General features: G+C 53.5%; 1 protein-coding gene across 7 annotated transcripts in view; it reads right to left on the bottom strand.

Annotated features, from left to right (window-relative positions):
* The window catches only part of PAX5 (paired box 5), a 100377-nt gene extending 85405 nt beyond the window's left edge, over positions 1–14972 (bottom strand). For 3 of the 7 annotated variants that reach the window (XM_072359658.1, XM_072359656.1, XM_072359655.1), the window contains exons 1-5: positions 14927–14972; positions 10318–10483; positions 6141–6338; positions 2106–2170; positions 1136–1264 (exon numbers count right to left, since the gene is read on the bottom strand). In XM_072359658.1, coding sequence (XP_072215759.1) covers positions 1136–1264; positions 2106–2170; positions 6141–6338; positions 10318–10483; positions 14927–14972 — 604 coding nt within the window. Of the gene's footprint in view, positions 1–1135; positions 1265–2105; positions 2171–6140; positions 6339–10317; positions 10484–13677; positions 13721–14926 lie in introns of those variants that run through there. The other 4 variants (XM_072359659.1, XM_072359657.1, XM_072359662.1 and 1 more) reach the window with 3 other exon arrangements.
* Between the last annotated feature and the right edge of the window lie 238 nt (positions 14973–15210).

The following is a 15210-nucleotide window of genomic DNA, read 5'->3' on the forward strand; positions in this document are numbered from 1 at the left end:
GCAGAGATACCTCTTGCTCAGCAGGATGAGGAAGGGCTACTGAGCCTCCACAGGAATCTCTTCAAACAAAGATGCTGAAGTAGCTGGTTAGGCAGAAGGGCTGTTCCTCACACTGCTTTCCACTTCTGCAGCTGAGAGCCATTAAAAAAGTAGTTTAAATGGTCTGCTGCTGACAGCAGTGCTGCCCAACTCGCAGCCTCAAAGATCATGACTCCTGCTGCCATAACAATGGGAGCTGTTTTATAAATCATGTGATCTCTAATAATTAATTGCCAAAGGCTGAGGAATTTCTCAAAGACGCCTCTGGTCTTTGCGCAGAAGCATTTTAATCTTTTCTCTGTTAGGGAGAGCGTTTCTTCCTTCTTGTTTGGATAGCAGAGTCCTCTGTAATAATACCCATCTAAGAAATGACGCTTCAGGAATAGTGCTGCGACAGTCTCGGGGCACAAAATGCTTCCCTCCTTCCCCGACTGATAAGACACAAAATTTCCACCTTATCTGCTTTCTCCTCTGCAGGGCGGTGCTTTTCTCCTCCTTTACAACTCCCTGGGGCCACCGTTGTGCTCCGTAGAGGGATGCACCTCTCCTGAGAGGCACAGACGGGACCTCTGCACACACGTGGCCAATGTGTCCTCCAAAAGAGCTGGAGCAGGTTACACAGAGGCGAGAAGCAGGAGCTCAGTCTTCTGTAGAGCAGGATGGTGGCACAGCAGAACAGTGTGCACGGCCTCCCTCCGAGCAGCACTGCCCCGCAGCCAGCCACCAGCATCTCCCATGCGTTCACACACGTGACTCTACTGATAACTTTCTGTCTCTCTGTGGGTCAGGGACACTTCCATAGCTTTCCTTTTTCTTTTTAATATTTCAGACGTCCACAGAACCCATACAGGGAGAATTCCTTCCCCTCCTTATCACTGACGGCAGGGATATTCATGTCAGATGAGAGGAGGTGATCAAAAGCTGTGACACATCCACAGCCCCTTTCTACAGCACTGCAGAAGGCTGCATGTGGACCCCCAGCCTGGGCTGCTGCCAAAGGACCGGGCATGGTCCCTGCCAGCCCCACCTGCCCCAGCACAGCCGAGGGAGCCCACCTCACCACCTCGGTGCCCCAGGAGAAAACAGCTGCCATTACCTTCATCGCGCTTGCGCTTGTTGCTCTCGGTGCCAGGAGAGGCGATGCCCAGGATCCCACTGATGGAGTAGGACGAGCCAGCAGAGTCGGTGCTGACAGAGGACACCTGGGTGACGGAGCCTGTGGAGGCTGCAAGGCAAGGCCAAGTGGTCAGAGCCGCAGGCTCCTCAAAATAAAACACGAAACAGAACTTTCTCTCCATGAGAAGCAGCCTCTATGCCAACAGAGCAGAATGATGCTGCTTAACCTCCTTAGAGATCATTTTGGCATCTCCAAGGGAGCAAGGCCCGTGCTGACACAGCTCCTCGGCGCCGACCTGCCTTGGCTGATACAGGTCAACAAGGGGCTGCCTGTCCTGCAGACACACACAGCACCTGCTTGGCTGCTGCAGCTCCCCTGCATTAGGCCAGGACATCCCTCCGACACTATGTGGCTCCTGGCTGAGCGCTGCTGCTCTTCCCCTGAGTTCAAGTTTGGGGAAGTTTCGCTGCCTCTTGGCTGAAGATCACAAAGTGCACGGAGAATTACGGAGGGGATGGGTGATAGATGGAAAAAAAACACATTCAGAACTACTTACTGACTAATGATGCAGAAAACGTTATGAATAAGTACCCCTTTCTTGATTTATTACTTTAATTATCTGACGTTCTATAGACCCCCATTAGTAGGGGGGGGGGGTTGGTTTAGATTTCAATTTTCTGTCTCACAGTGAAAGCTATTTATCATAATAATCACTAAAATTCAAAACCTTTTAGCAGTATTTATAAAATTCCTTTACTGTGTTCAGTCCTTGGAGAATGACAAAGAAGGTGCATTAGAACGTGTGCTGAAGTGTTTTATGCAGAATTATCTGTCCATAAGAATGATTAGAAGTTCTTTAGAATATTTGTAATCCATTATGCCTTTTTTTTTTTCTTTTTTTTTTTCCTTTTTTTCTTTTATTTTTGAATATAAAAGAAGTTTTTCTCACCTATGCTGTGACTGGAGGCTGGGACTTGCTGATTGGGCGGCTGCTGCACCTTGGTCCGTATGATCCTGTTTGTAGTTGAAAAGAAATAACTACTCAGCATTAACCATCATTTACAGGGGACATCATACACTGTTTTGTCACTTTGGGATATCTACACCAATGCAAAATCTTTGTTCCTGTGCATGCAGACCCGGGGCTGTATCTGTGCTTCCAGCCCAAGTTATTAGGAACGTTTGGATAACTGACTCCCACACACTCCCTGAGATCCTGCAGCGTTTGGTGTTTCAGTCCCTGTGATGACACAGCCCTTAGTGCCCAAGAAAGAGACACTGACAGCCTTTTGGGCACCCAGAGGCCCAATACTCCATCTCCAGGGAGCTGGACACCTCAGCAAGCTGCAGCCTGGGCCGCTTGAACACCTTTGTAAACCTGTTCCTGTGCCCCGCAGGAACCTGGATAGCACTGAAAAGATTATGCTTAGCCAAATTAATAGTAAAAACAAAAATGTGCTGTATTAAATGCTAATCTTAAAAGCTGGATAACCACACTGCCATTGCTGCGGACAGCCTCTGCTCTGAGCTATAATGATGTAAATCAGGAACCATTCAAAGAAGCAGAAACAACAAAAGGCATGTGTTGTGCCGCAGGACAAAGCCGAGTTGCTAAGAAGTGCTCTATCAAATGCTCACCTGCCGACACGCTGCTAAAAAAGAAAAGGCTGGTCTGAAGCCGCTCCAGGGATTACACAGCTCTGCCACAGACTGCGGTGGAATCAAAATGTGCTTGAGCGAGGCACGCTCCTCAGGCACTTCACACGCCTCTGTTCTATGCACTGTTTGCGCAGCAGTAACGCTGCGGTAAGCATTTCTCTGTGTCTACCTAACAAACTCCTTTACCGTCTCCGCCTGCCTTGAATTCGGAAAAAGGAAGCTAGGAGGGGAGGTGCGAGAGATCTGTCAGGGCGAAGTTCGAAAGCAAGTTAGCACCGTGCAGCCAGGACGAAAGCAAACCTCTGCAGCTGGGCGTCTCCAGACTGCTTAGTATTGGGTCTCTTAACTTCTTCCTCCCCTGCGTGGGACAAAGCAGCCGCTTGCACGTGGGAGCTGGGTTGTGCAACTAGATTGGAGGGGGAGCACACACACCAAAGATGTCCAAGATCCTTGTAAGAGCAAGGCTGGAAACAACCCTGCCCTGGGCTTCCTTCATGCTTCAGCGAAGGAAGGGTGTCTGAGGCCTTCTGACACAAAAAACCTCTTCATCTCTTGAGAGACCAGGGACTGGAGCATGTCAAAGCAGCTGGGCAGCTTATTTGAGCAAAGCTAATCACAGTGATTAATTAAGCCTTAGTCACATGGAGTTACTTCTACTGCAGAGGATTGGCCTACTATTAATATTAATTAATGTTACTAATTAATAACAGTAGTTATTATTCATTCATATAAGATGGCAGCAACTCAGATTCATCTGCTGAAGTGTAGCCTCCATAGCAGGGACGTGCTACCCGTGATCCATCACAGTGGCTTTGCATCACACCACCCTGTCCCCTCAGTCTTACAGCAGCAACAGCAGCTCTCCTGAAGACACCAGCATAGATATGCCTTCAGAGTAGGAGTTCATGTCCTCAGTATATGACAGCACTGCCCACAAGGCCTTGATGTGTGTAAGGACAGACCCCACCAAGTGTGTCACAAAAGTCAGAGGAGTTACCATTAAAGCAAATCGCTGGGGCATAATTTCCACGATCTTGTCACAGCAGTTTGTTTTTGGTTTTCAAGATATTCTCCTGGGCTGGAAAAAGCAATTCTGAACAAACCGACCCTCAAAGACCATGTGCATTTCAAATGGGGTTTCACATCTTTAAGAAAAGAGAAGGTTCTTAGCCAGAGTTGCAAGCGGATGAGAAAGAAAGATTTCCACCCAGATAACTTGGCAGTAGGTCATTAAATATGATTTCTGATGCGATGTCAGTGAGAATGTGGATGTTGCCAACATAGAAACATTCGAGGACTACAGAAAATGGATCAAAATACAACTGGAACACGTGCAGTCCCACTGCATTGCCAAGCTGCCATTGCTTTTTTGGTGGGTTGTTGGACAAAGCTTGGAGACTCGCTATGTAAACAAAGTACTGCTCAGAGCAGCAGCCATGCTTTGACACAGCGGGACTTGAGCTGACTTTTATGGAAGCAAAGATTCATGGAACCATAGAACTACAGAATATGCTATGTTGGAAGGCACCCACAGTGATCACTGAGCCCAGGTTTGCCCTTTGTTATCTCCTAACAGCCAGAGTGGGATTTTCCTTCCCATTTCATGGTGTCCATACCATGCCTCAAATTGATTTTTTAACTGAAAATGCCACGTCCCTGGGTGCCACAAGGCCACAAAGATGATAAAGGGCCTGTAGCATCTCCCCTGTGAGGAAAGGCTGGGTGACCTGGATCTGTTCAGCCTTGAGGAAAGAAGACTGAGAGGGGATCTTATTAATGCTTATAAATATATGAAGTGTGGGAGTCAAAAGGACACAGCCAGCCTCTTTTCAGCGGTCTGTAGGGACAGGAGAGGGGGAAATGGCCATAAACTGGAGCATAGGAAGTTCCACATTAATATGAGAAGGAACTTTGTCACGGTGGGGATGATGGAGCACTGGACCAGGCTGCCCAGGGAGGCAGTGGATTCTCCTTCTCTAGAGATGTACCAGGCCTGTCTGGCCTCCCACCTGTGCAGCCCACTATAGGGAGGGGAGGCTGGGCTCAGTGATCTCTGGAAGTCCCTCCCAGCCCCTACAATTCTGTGATTCTGTGTCCATAGCTTTACTGAGCAATGTTTTGGAGGCTAAGTTAGATGGGAACAGCCAGTAGCAAAGGCTGAGCGAACTGACCCATTTTTACCCTTAGCCATGCAGATGGATGAACTCAGTTCAGTAAGACAGAGATAGAATTCTGCGCTGCTGCTGGGGAAGCCACTCCTGCTGCTCAAGCAGGAACTCCATGAATGCAAAACAGGTCAGGACAGCCAATGAAAGAACACTGCATCAGTCTGTTTCATGACCATGGACACAGGTGGGACTTCATAGCTAGCTGGACTCAAAGAATTTGCATGAAATCATGCAATTGAGAAATATCTCAGGAGAGCAATGAAGCCAAAACCTGGTAAGGAACATACTTGCAAGAGAAAATAGAAGAACTCCGTTTGCTGGTGTATGGGGGCTTGCTGAAGTGCTCTCCTTCCAAGTGTTAATCCCTTATCATCAGAACAGGAAGAGTGGAGACAATACAGAGCATTTCTCTGTGCTTTTTCAATGGCAGCCTTAGTCAGTTGTTGACTGAGATGGAAGCAGGGTAGCACTGCTTCAGGACTGCAGGTGAGCGCAGTGTTGCCTAGCCATGCCAGGAAAGAACTCACAAGCATGGGAAGAAGATGAGAAATGAGATTTTCCTGCGCTGACACAAAGGAATCCAAGGCCACTCAAGCAATTCCGTTTAGCACGCGGACACCAGTAAACCACATTTCCCTGTTTAAATTCATGCTGACAGTAACAGACGGCAGCCAGCATGATTCTGAGCCAAGTTCAGCAGTACTGAGTAGGTGACAGGAAGACCTTGAGAGCTATGCGTTGGGTCCACGTCTCCAGGAGCACCGGTGCCAGTGTTCCTCCAGGTCACCACCACCACCCAACGCAGCTGCAGCCTCAGCCTTCTCTGAGTGGAGGCATTTCCCACTGAATGGGATCCAGCAAGTGCAGATCTTTACCGGCAAGAACTGCGAGTCACGGACAGGGGAATGGGAAGGGGCAGAAAAGAAGCAAAGGCCAATAGCACAACCTTTCTGCTCCTGGGAAACGCTGATGGTAGTGACGCTTTCACCACCAGAGTGACCCCACAGCTGCTCCAAAACCCTAAACATGGCGTTTAAACGCGCACCGGCTGCATTTTGAATAGGCAATACTACTCACCCTAGCTCCTACCAGCAAATGAGGATTCAGTGACCACATTTCCTAGGAAAGCCCCTTCCCGAGGCCGTGCAGATCTTTACCTGTTAATTGAACTGACGCTGGGCACGGTGTCATTATCACACACTCGCTCCGCGAGGAGTCTATCCCTGATCTCCCAGGCAAACATGGTGGGATTTTGGCGTTTGTACTCTGCGATTTTTTCGACAACTTTGGGCGTGGCGACCTTTGGTTTTGATCCTCCAATCACTCCAGGCTTAATGCTCCCGGTTTCATAATACCTGGGACAACATCCAAAGCAAATCTTCAGTTATCACAGGCAGGCAGAGGGCACGCTTCGAGATTCACAGAGAACATAATTTCAAGGTATCCAAACCCCCAGCAAATCCTAAGATACATCTTCACTTTCACATACACACTTTCTGCCCATGTAGTGCTTTATCACCGAATAGATTAACTTATAGTAATTGGAACTGGGCCGTAGGATAGAACAGATATTTTTTCATAACAGAAAGACAAAGGAAACAATGCAAGATTAAAGGGCATGCTGGTGTCCAAAATTAACTGAAAATGTGTGTAATTAATCAGAGGTTCTGGCAATAATAGAAACAAATCTCACTCAAGACCACTTTTTGCAGTGAATTCTCATGTCTAAAGAAATGCCCTGTCACCAACATCTACAACTTGTTCGCATTTCATCGCGACGCAAGGGCCTGGAATCATCTTTTATTTGCACATTAACAATTAACACGCTGGCATATCCTTATCCCCGTTTTGTGGTTTTCATATGCATGCTACTGCTTTAATAGTCAATGTTTTTCATAACAGGTATATTTTTAATATGATGCTTTCAATTGTGCAAATGAGAAATGTGAAGGGAAGGGGAGCCGTTGGTGTTCCCAGCGGGCTCGGCTTGTTTGGGGGTTTGTCTTTCTGACCAGCTCTGCGATCCTTCCTCACTGACACGGTCTCTACATGTGCAAACAGTTCTGCCGGTGTCGTACAAGCAGAGCAGGTAGGATGGAGTCCTTACACTGACCAAAACGTGCCAGATGGATTTGTTTTTATTCATATTATTTTTTGCATGTAACTCACACAGGCACAACTGCTCTTAGTAGGATTGCAGCAAAGCGTGGCAGTTGAGATCCTCAGCCCCACACATCTCGCTCTTTCAATAGGGAAAGCCTTGAAAATGCTGTTAAAAATGTCGTGTCTCATCCTCTCAGGAGCAGGAGGGAGACGATGAGTGAAATCACGCTGAGCACCCAGGGAGCACCAACACACACCGTGTTCTCGGGGCTCTGCACCTTTTGGCATCCTGTGAATGTTGTTGATGAAGCACAAATCTGCAGTCACTGCAGCCATTGTCCAAACTGCCCCTTCCAAACAGGCCGTGCTCAGCTCAGCTCTCAGCCCGTGACCACAGAGCTGCGCTCCCTTACGGCCTCGACTCATCCACTGATCCCTGTGTACCTGCATTTATATGGGGAGCTCAGAAAAGACTCTCAGATAAGAACAACAGTTGTTTTTGTTTTGTTTTGTTTTAATCTGTGTATTTTCTCTGCGGTTACTTGACGTAACCATAATATCCAAAATAATGATGATAACACTAATAAATTCTGAAGTATTTCCAGCATGGCAGAACACAAACGGGCTGCACAGCCAAAGTCTGTCTGACTGTAACATGCAACAGCGCGCATCAGATTTCTGCCAGGCTGCTGGCTCTGTCTTTCAGGGAGAGCTCTGTGTGCAGCTCCTGCACAGTGCTGGCACTGCAGCGTTTGTGCATGTTTGCAGGCTTTCTGGGTGCAGATGCAGACTCGGTCTCAGCAGCCATTCAGGCAGCATTAGCAGTAGGCAGCTTTAAGTGTCAAAGACAGATAACCCTTGGGGCACTCCTAAACCCAGCCCAGCAAAAACCATCAGTGCAGCAGGAGTACAATTACGCTGCTCTCCCATATAGCTTCCAGAGGACCATATAATAGTGGTACACTTCTACAACAAGCCTTGCATCCCTGGTTTCATCTCCTGTCCTGGTGGCACCTCTCTGCTAAGAAAGGACATGGAGAGAAGCTGTGCAGTGCACACTGGTAGAACAAAATGCTGTCATTTTCTCATTTCCAGACATCACCGCAGATGTGACAAACATGTTTAGGTGTTTTCCTGCCACACTGCCCTCCTGCTCTGAGTGTGATGCCCCATGGCTCAGCCTTGCTGCTGGGTCCAGTGCAAGTGGCCATAATGCAGGACAGGAATATGGGATGATCCCGGCAGGGATAAACCAAGCACCCAAACCACAACCTGCCCCATCTGCCTTGAGCTTCACAGCAACACACACGTGCTCACAGTAAGTTGTTCATACACTCAGAGCCTGCTCCCACGCTCAGCCTGTGGTCACCATGGGTGCCTGGTGTGCACAGTGACACTTCTGTTGTTGCCTTCTGCCCATGCAGACAACCCAGCGAGGAGCAGCAGAAGACAAAGGAGGGCTGCATGGAGCACCCCATCCCAGCTCCACTCTGGGGCCAGGCTATCTGCAACCGCTGCATCCCATTGACAGAAGGCCCAGGGGCTGCAGGCTGAGGAGTCCCATCACGACATGCCAAGGGGCAATGTGATTCACAGGGATCCTCGGCTTTCACATACACACACAGACACGGGCGCACACACAGAGCACAAATTACAGCGACATTTTACCCACTGTAATTATTAGTTATAAAAATAATGAGGTATGAAATTCCAATTTATTTTTGACAACTTTAATGGCAGAGCTTTGGAGCTTCACTATCAGCTCTGTGCTGCAGATGTGCCCAGCGATAAATTCCTTCCAACCTGCAGCAGTGAAAGCACTCTGTCCCCATCGACACATCGCCCATTCCTCAGTTGTATACCTGATGGGGCTGTCCAGACATTGACAGCACCAAGCAAACCTCCCCACCACACCCGGAGCAGAGACCTCCAGAGCACAGGCACAGTGCTCAAAGGGGCAGAGCAGCCCATGATGGGCTCATGGGAAGACCAAGGGAAGTTTCCATTTCTAAGGGCAAAGCCACTGGTGTTCCTACAGCCACCCCAGCATCCACCTGGATGGGCACGTGCAGCCAGCACCAGAGTGTCTCTGAGCAACTAAGGCACAGACTGAGAGTGGAAGCCTGGTGCAATGCCTTGCAGCCCTCCAGGAGCACTCCATGCAGGGCATGCAGATAGCACCCAGCAGCTATAAGCTGACTGCAGATAACATCACACTACAGGGACGAGAATGCTGCCATCTATAAAAGCAGGGGCCCATGACTACACCAAGCACATTTGTTTCTGAGCACTTCAGGCACTGAGAGAACACAAACGCTGCTAATCCGAGCTGGATCTCATGCTAACAAAAACTGCTTTAACTGCCTCTGCATCTATTTAATGGTCAGTGAGTGAAATTGGCCAAAAAATTGGGAAACAGCAGGAAGGCTCAAATGCAAATGGTAAAATGTTGAACAACTAAGCTGACTGCTAAAGTTTAGTAAATATCTCAGAGAGCAACCATTTGAAGTTATCAAGAAAAATATATTATGAGAAAAAAAAATCCTTAATGTAAAATACATGGGTACCTCCAAATTTTACTGTATTTATGCACACGATGCCCATGTTTGTATGGTGCTTACGACATTTTTAGCCAGAATCAGTTTCATCTTTTAAACCAAAATAGCATGAATTCAGGGAGTAATGCGCTGTCACCACACTGATCTGAGCAACCTCAATCGGAATGGAAAGATGCTTCCAAAATGACCCCATCTAAGGCCGTTCATAGCAACTTATGGTACTCCGTGCTCCCACATCCCACCGCAGGGGTAGGAGAAGACACAGACTGAGCAGTGCGGTGGATCTCTGTGAGGGCTGTGTGTGAGCAGGCAGGTGGCACGTCCTGGCCATGCAGAGCAGTATAACCGCTCAGGGGAATTCTCCTCCAGCATACAGCCTGGTGACTTCTGTTCTGCCTCCGCTCCCTCTTGCTGGTGATGACCCCTGGGTTTCCATGTGCTCAGAGCAGACAAGTGTGGGATGCATGCTGTATACACCAGGACTGGCATACGTGGCACGGTGTGCTTTGCATTAGCATCGCCCGTTAGAGGCAAAGCATACAAAGGGCTCCAGGTTTCCACGTGGGGCACACAGAACCCGGAGCGGCCATTGCGAGCCCCTTCCCCACGTGCCCTCCGCGCAGGGCCTGCCCTCTGCTCCCGTTGGGCCCGGGACGCCCTCCCAGCTCCGTACCTGCCGAGTATTTTGCTGACGCAGCCGTGGCTGACGCGGAGCTGCCTGGAGATGTCGCACGGCCTCACCCCCTGGTGCGCCAGCTCCACGATCCGCTGCCGGACGACGTCGGGCAGGGGGCGGCCATTCACAAAAACGCCCCCCAGCTGGTTCACACCTCCGTGTCCTGCAACACACGGGGAGGGGGAAGGGGCAGGAGAAGAGCGGCTCGGTCAGAAGCGGGACACGTTTCCCCGCTATCGACCTTGCCGAGCCGCCCGGGCCACGCGGCGTTCCCTCCGGCGCGGAAGCGGCGCGCTCCCCTGCAGCTCCGCACCGCCTCTACGCCGCGCAGCGCGGAGGGGCCCGCAGCCCTCCATCGGGGGAACAGCAGCGGGAGAGCAGCGAGAGCCCCGGCCCGGCCGGGGGGGACATCGCCGCTCCGAGCGCCGCACGGCCCGGCTCTCCCGCAGTGAGGTTTTGCCATCGCAGTTTGCTATTCGCTCGGGGTTTTTTGTTGTTGTTTTCAAATTGCTGAAGTTAACGGAGAGTGAAAAAGCAGGGTGGCTTCAGCGGTAACAATTTGTCGCGCTCTTAGCAAGTGTTACCATCCCACGAATAAAACGTGAGCGCTAAAGCCGAGCCCGGCGCGCCGTTCCCTTTGCAGCAGGCTGGCGCTGCTCTCCCTTAGCGAGGTGCTCCGTGCGGCCGGTGGGACGCGGGGCCCGGAGTGGTGGAGCTGCGTGAGACCCGTGGAAGTGAAGGCAGCATTCCGTCCACCGAGTGCGAAAATACAATTAGCGCTCGTGGCGCTAAACATCGAATGATTCGGGCTGCGGAGCGGAGAAACTGAAAACAAACAATGCGGGCAGCGCGGGTGGCAATGCTGGAACAAAAATAAGAGAAAATCTCTCTGTTTGCACGGAACCCGAACGGTCCGGAATAAACTGACGAGTTAAATGCCTCCGTGGAATTTAAAAAATAAAAGAAGTAATTAAAAAAAAAAAAAAAAAAACTAAAACATAAAAAGCAATTTTTATTTCAGTCTGGTTTTTTTTTGTTGTTTTTTTTTTTTAAAGTCATTTCTCTGCTGATATATTGATGTCAAACTTTGCCAACACCTTCTAGAACTGTCAAGGCACGTAATTTAATTAATCCACGTGAGATGCGTGATTGCTGCGACCTGCAGTGCTCGGGCAGCTCTGCCTGTACCGGCGGTGGAAGAATCCCATCCCCGCCGAGAGGCCGAGCCCCGGCTTTGCCATCCCAACCGCATCCGGAGCGGAGTGGGGCATCACGGCGGCCCGGGAGCTGCAGCAACTCCGGGAGGGCCGGGAACTGCTGCCCTACCGCGCTGGGAGAGAAATGCAGCGCTTCAGGAAAAGCAAAACGTGGGGTCAACCCCTCAACGTCGTGATGAGTGGGACCCCGAGCTCGGCACCTATCGGCGGCTTTCGATATAGGAAACCAGAGGCAATGTGCTCAGTGCCAGCGATGAAATTCTGCTGGTGAAGAAGGATGGGAGAGAGATGGAGGTAGGAGAGAGAAAGAAAGAGAAGAAGGAAAAGGAAAGAAGGAAAGAAGGAAGGAAGGAAGGAAGGAAGGAAGGAAGGAAGGAAGGAAGGAAGGAAGGAAGGAAGGAAGGAAGGAAGGAAGGAAGGAAGGAAGGAAGGAAGGAAGGAAGGAAGGAAGGAAGGAAGGAAGGAAGGAAGGAAGGAAGGAAGGAAGGAAGGAAGGAAGGAAGGAAGGAAGGAAAGAAATAGAGAAATAAGGCACAGAAAGAAAGAAAAGAAAGGAAGGAAAAAAGAAATGGAAAAAAAAAATAAAAAGGGGAAAGGAAACCGAAAGAAGAAAAAGAAAGAACGAAAATAAAGAAAGGAAAGAAGAGAAGGAAGAGAAGGACGGGTTTCTTTGGACACGGTCTCGGTCTCACTCCAGACACCGACGCAACCCCGAGGCCGTGCAGCCGCACATCCCGCAGCTGCCACGAACAAAGGCGGCGGGTGTCTCCTGCATAGGGCCGGCAGTGCCGCTGCGCTCCCGGCCGGCCCCGGCCCCCAACCCCAGCAGCGGACGCCCCGAGTGTCCCGGGGGCCGCCTCTCGAAGAGGGGCCGCACGGCGGATCTCGCACGGCACTCTCGGGCTCCGCGTTCATCGGACCCCTCCCGGTCCCCTCGCTCCGCTTCCGTCAGCCCCTCCGCGCGGAGCAAAGAGAAAACTGGAGGAGGGAGATCGCTGCGATCTTCCCGTGAACGGCTGTGGGGTTAGAACGAAGGAAGAGATTTTTTCCCTTCACTTTCCCAACCGAATTCCCACAGCAGAAGCTCGTTCCCGCAGCTGCGGCTGAGTGCGGAGTAGCGCCTCTCCCGCACCCAGAGCCCTCCGCCGGGACGCTCCGTGAGCTCCGCTGCACCGGACAGCGAGTTATTGGCGCCCCTGGAGTTCTCCTTTTCAAAGTGTCGTTCGATTGTCTCGAGGCGCTGAGAAAGCTCCGTTTTGGGGGAAGGCGGAGGCCGCCCCGCCCGCACTCCGCCGCTCCGGCGCCTCCCGGACCGCGGACGGGGAGGAGACGGTCGGAGACGGACGGAGCGGGAGGCGGAGAGGGAAGGGGCGCAGACCCGCGGCCCTCGTTCCCGGCGCTTTATGTCGAAAACAAATTTCTGGCCCTGAAAGAGCCGTGGCGCACCAGGAGATGAGATTCGTTCTGCCATAACGTCCCCCCGCCGTAACGCAGCGCTGAAGGCACCGCGCCGCGCCCGAGGATCTCTAACCACGGAGGATCTCTAACCACGGAGGATCTCTAACCGCACCCGGAGAAAGGCGCAGCAGCGCCGGCCCCGCGCTCCGCTGTTGCTCCGCCGTTGCTCCGCCGTTGCTCCGCCGCTCCCCCCGGCGCGGAGCACAGAGCAGCGGCTCTTTCCTCAGCGCTGACACGCACGCCGCCCTCCGCACCGCTGAGTTTATTTTGACTTAATGCATCAAAACGTCGCGCCGTTATCGCTCGGGAAACTTTTCCGTCCGGAGGCAGCGCTTCTCCCTGGGGCCTCCTTTCGGAGTCTATGTACATATACACTGCATACTCATAACCGCGAGTCACAGCCCGAAGAGGACTATAAATACATTAAATATATATATATACAGTTTGGAGCGTGCCCGACTATACGGGCGTGAGAGGCTTTCTCTGCCATAGCAGAAACCGCAGGGAAAACGAGTCCGGATCAAAACGCACCCGGGAACAAAGCGCCCGCCGCCGCCGCCCGCTGTCGGCTCTTCATCCCGCGGAACGCTCCCGCTCCATCCCCGCACGGGGCGCGGAAAGCCTCGGGGCCCCGCGCCGTTCCCACTCGCGCGGCATAGGAGGGTGCAGGCAGCCTACTTACTATGCATTGCTGCAAACGGGTCGTGCTTACAGTGTATTTCCATCGGGGCGGTCCGGCGGCCTCTCGGAGCTGGGGGCGGCCGTTCCGGTGCGCCCCGACGGCGTCGGGAGCTGCGGGCGGAGCGCGGAGCACCCCGCGTCCGGGGCCGCGCGAGTTGCGGGAACTTGTGGCGGCCGTGTGGGCGGGGCGGGGCGGGGCCGTCCACGATCGCCGTCGGGGCCGCACCGGCAGCTCGGGGGTCGCGCCGCCCGCCTCTGCCCGCGGTGCCGCCGCGGTGACGCCCCGCAGCCGAGCGTCGCCCCCCCCCGCGCCTTACCCGCCCCCTTCGCCGCGGGGTCGTGGGGGCCGGGGGGGGAGGAGGGGAAGGGGCGGGCCGAGGGCGGGGGGCGGCGGGTGGGAGGGCGGCCGTAAGAGTCCGCCGCGGGCTCCTCCTCGCCGCCCCGCCCCTCCCTCCGGCCCCGCGCCGCTGCCCGGACGGCCCGCGGCCGAGGAGGAGGCGCGGCGGGAGGCTGTTCAGCACCGCGCCGCCGGACAGCGGCCAAACGCCAGGCGGGGCGGGGCTCCGCCCGCCACTCACCCTTCGCGACCAATCGCCGCGCTTAGCTCGGCGGCGCCGGCATCGGCCGCCGCGCCGCGACGGCTCCCATTGGCTGGCCGCGGGCCAATGGGGGCGAGGGGCGGGGCCCGGCCGGGAGGGGCGGGGCGTGGCCGAGGGGGGCGTGGCTTTCCCCGACGGCCGCGGCGTGTCCCGGCCCCGCCCCGCGCGGATCCCCCCCCTCCGGGCCCCGAGGGCGCGCCCGGCCCGGCCGTACCCCGCGCCCCGCCGCCATTCCCGAGGCTCTGCCCGCCGACAGCCCCGGCACGGCGGCCCCTCCGCCCCGTCGGCACCGGGATCCCCGCGGGGCCGCCTCCCGCTGCGGCTGGGCGGCGTTCGTCGGGAAACAACGTGATCCGGGCCGGCAACGGGCCGGGGGAGCAGCCCCGCACCGCGCCCCTCCCGCAGCCTCGCGGTCCTCGCTGCCCCCAACCTCGCTGCCCCCCTCCTCCCTCCCCCCCCCCCCCCCCCCCCCCGACGGCTCTCCGGGCGCGGCAGCGCGGTGCGGTATCGACGGAGCGATTATTCGGGCGATTTAACCAATAAAGGCCCCATCGATCGCTGCGGGATCGCATCGCTCATCCGCCAGGCTCCCGCACGGCCCCGCTCCCCCGCCCCGCCGTGGCCCCCCCGAGGCACCGCTCCGCTCCGTACCTGTGCGCCCGGGCCGCGGGGCCGCGTAGATCTTCTCCAAATCCATTGCGATCCTGGAGGGAAGTGGTGGAAGGAGACGGAAAAGTTTGCACGTAGTGCGCTGCTGCCGGCCTCCCACCTTCCTTCTCTTCTTTTCTTTTCTTTTCTTTTCTTTTCTTTTCTTTTCTTTTCTTTTCTTTTCTTTTCTTTTCTTTTCTTTTCTTTTCTTTTCTTTTCTTTTCTTTTCCGTTCTCCTCTTTTCTTTTCTCCTCTTTTCTTTTCTCCTCTTCTCTTCGTTTTCTTTC

Source organism: Excalfactoria chinensis, chromosome Z, assembly GCF_039878825.1.
Source record: "Excalfactoria chinensis isolate bCotChi1 chromosome Z, bCotChi1.hap2, whole genome shotgun sequence".
Taxonomy (NCBI): Eukaryota; Metazoa; Chordata; class Aves; order Galliformes; family Phasianidae; genus Excalfactoria; species Excalfactoria chinensis.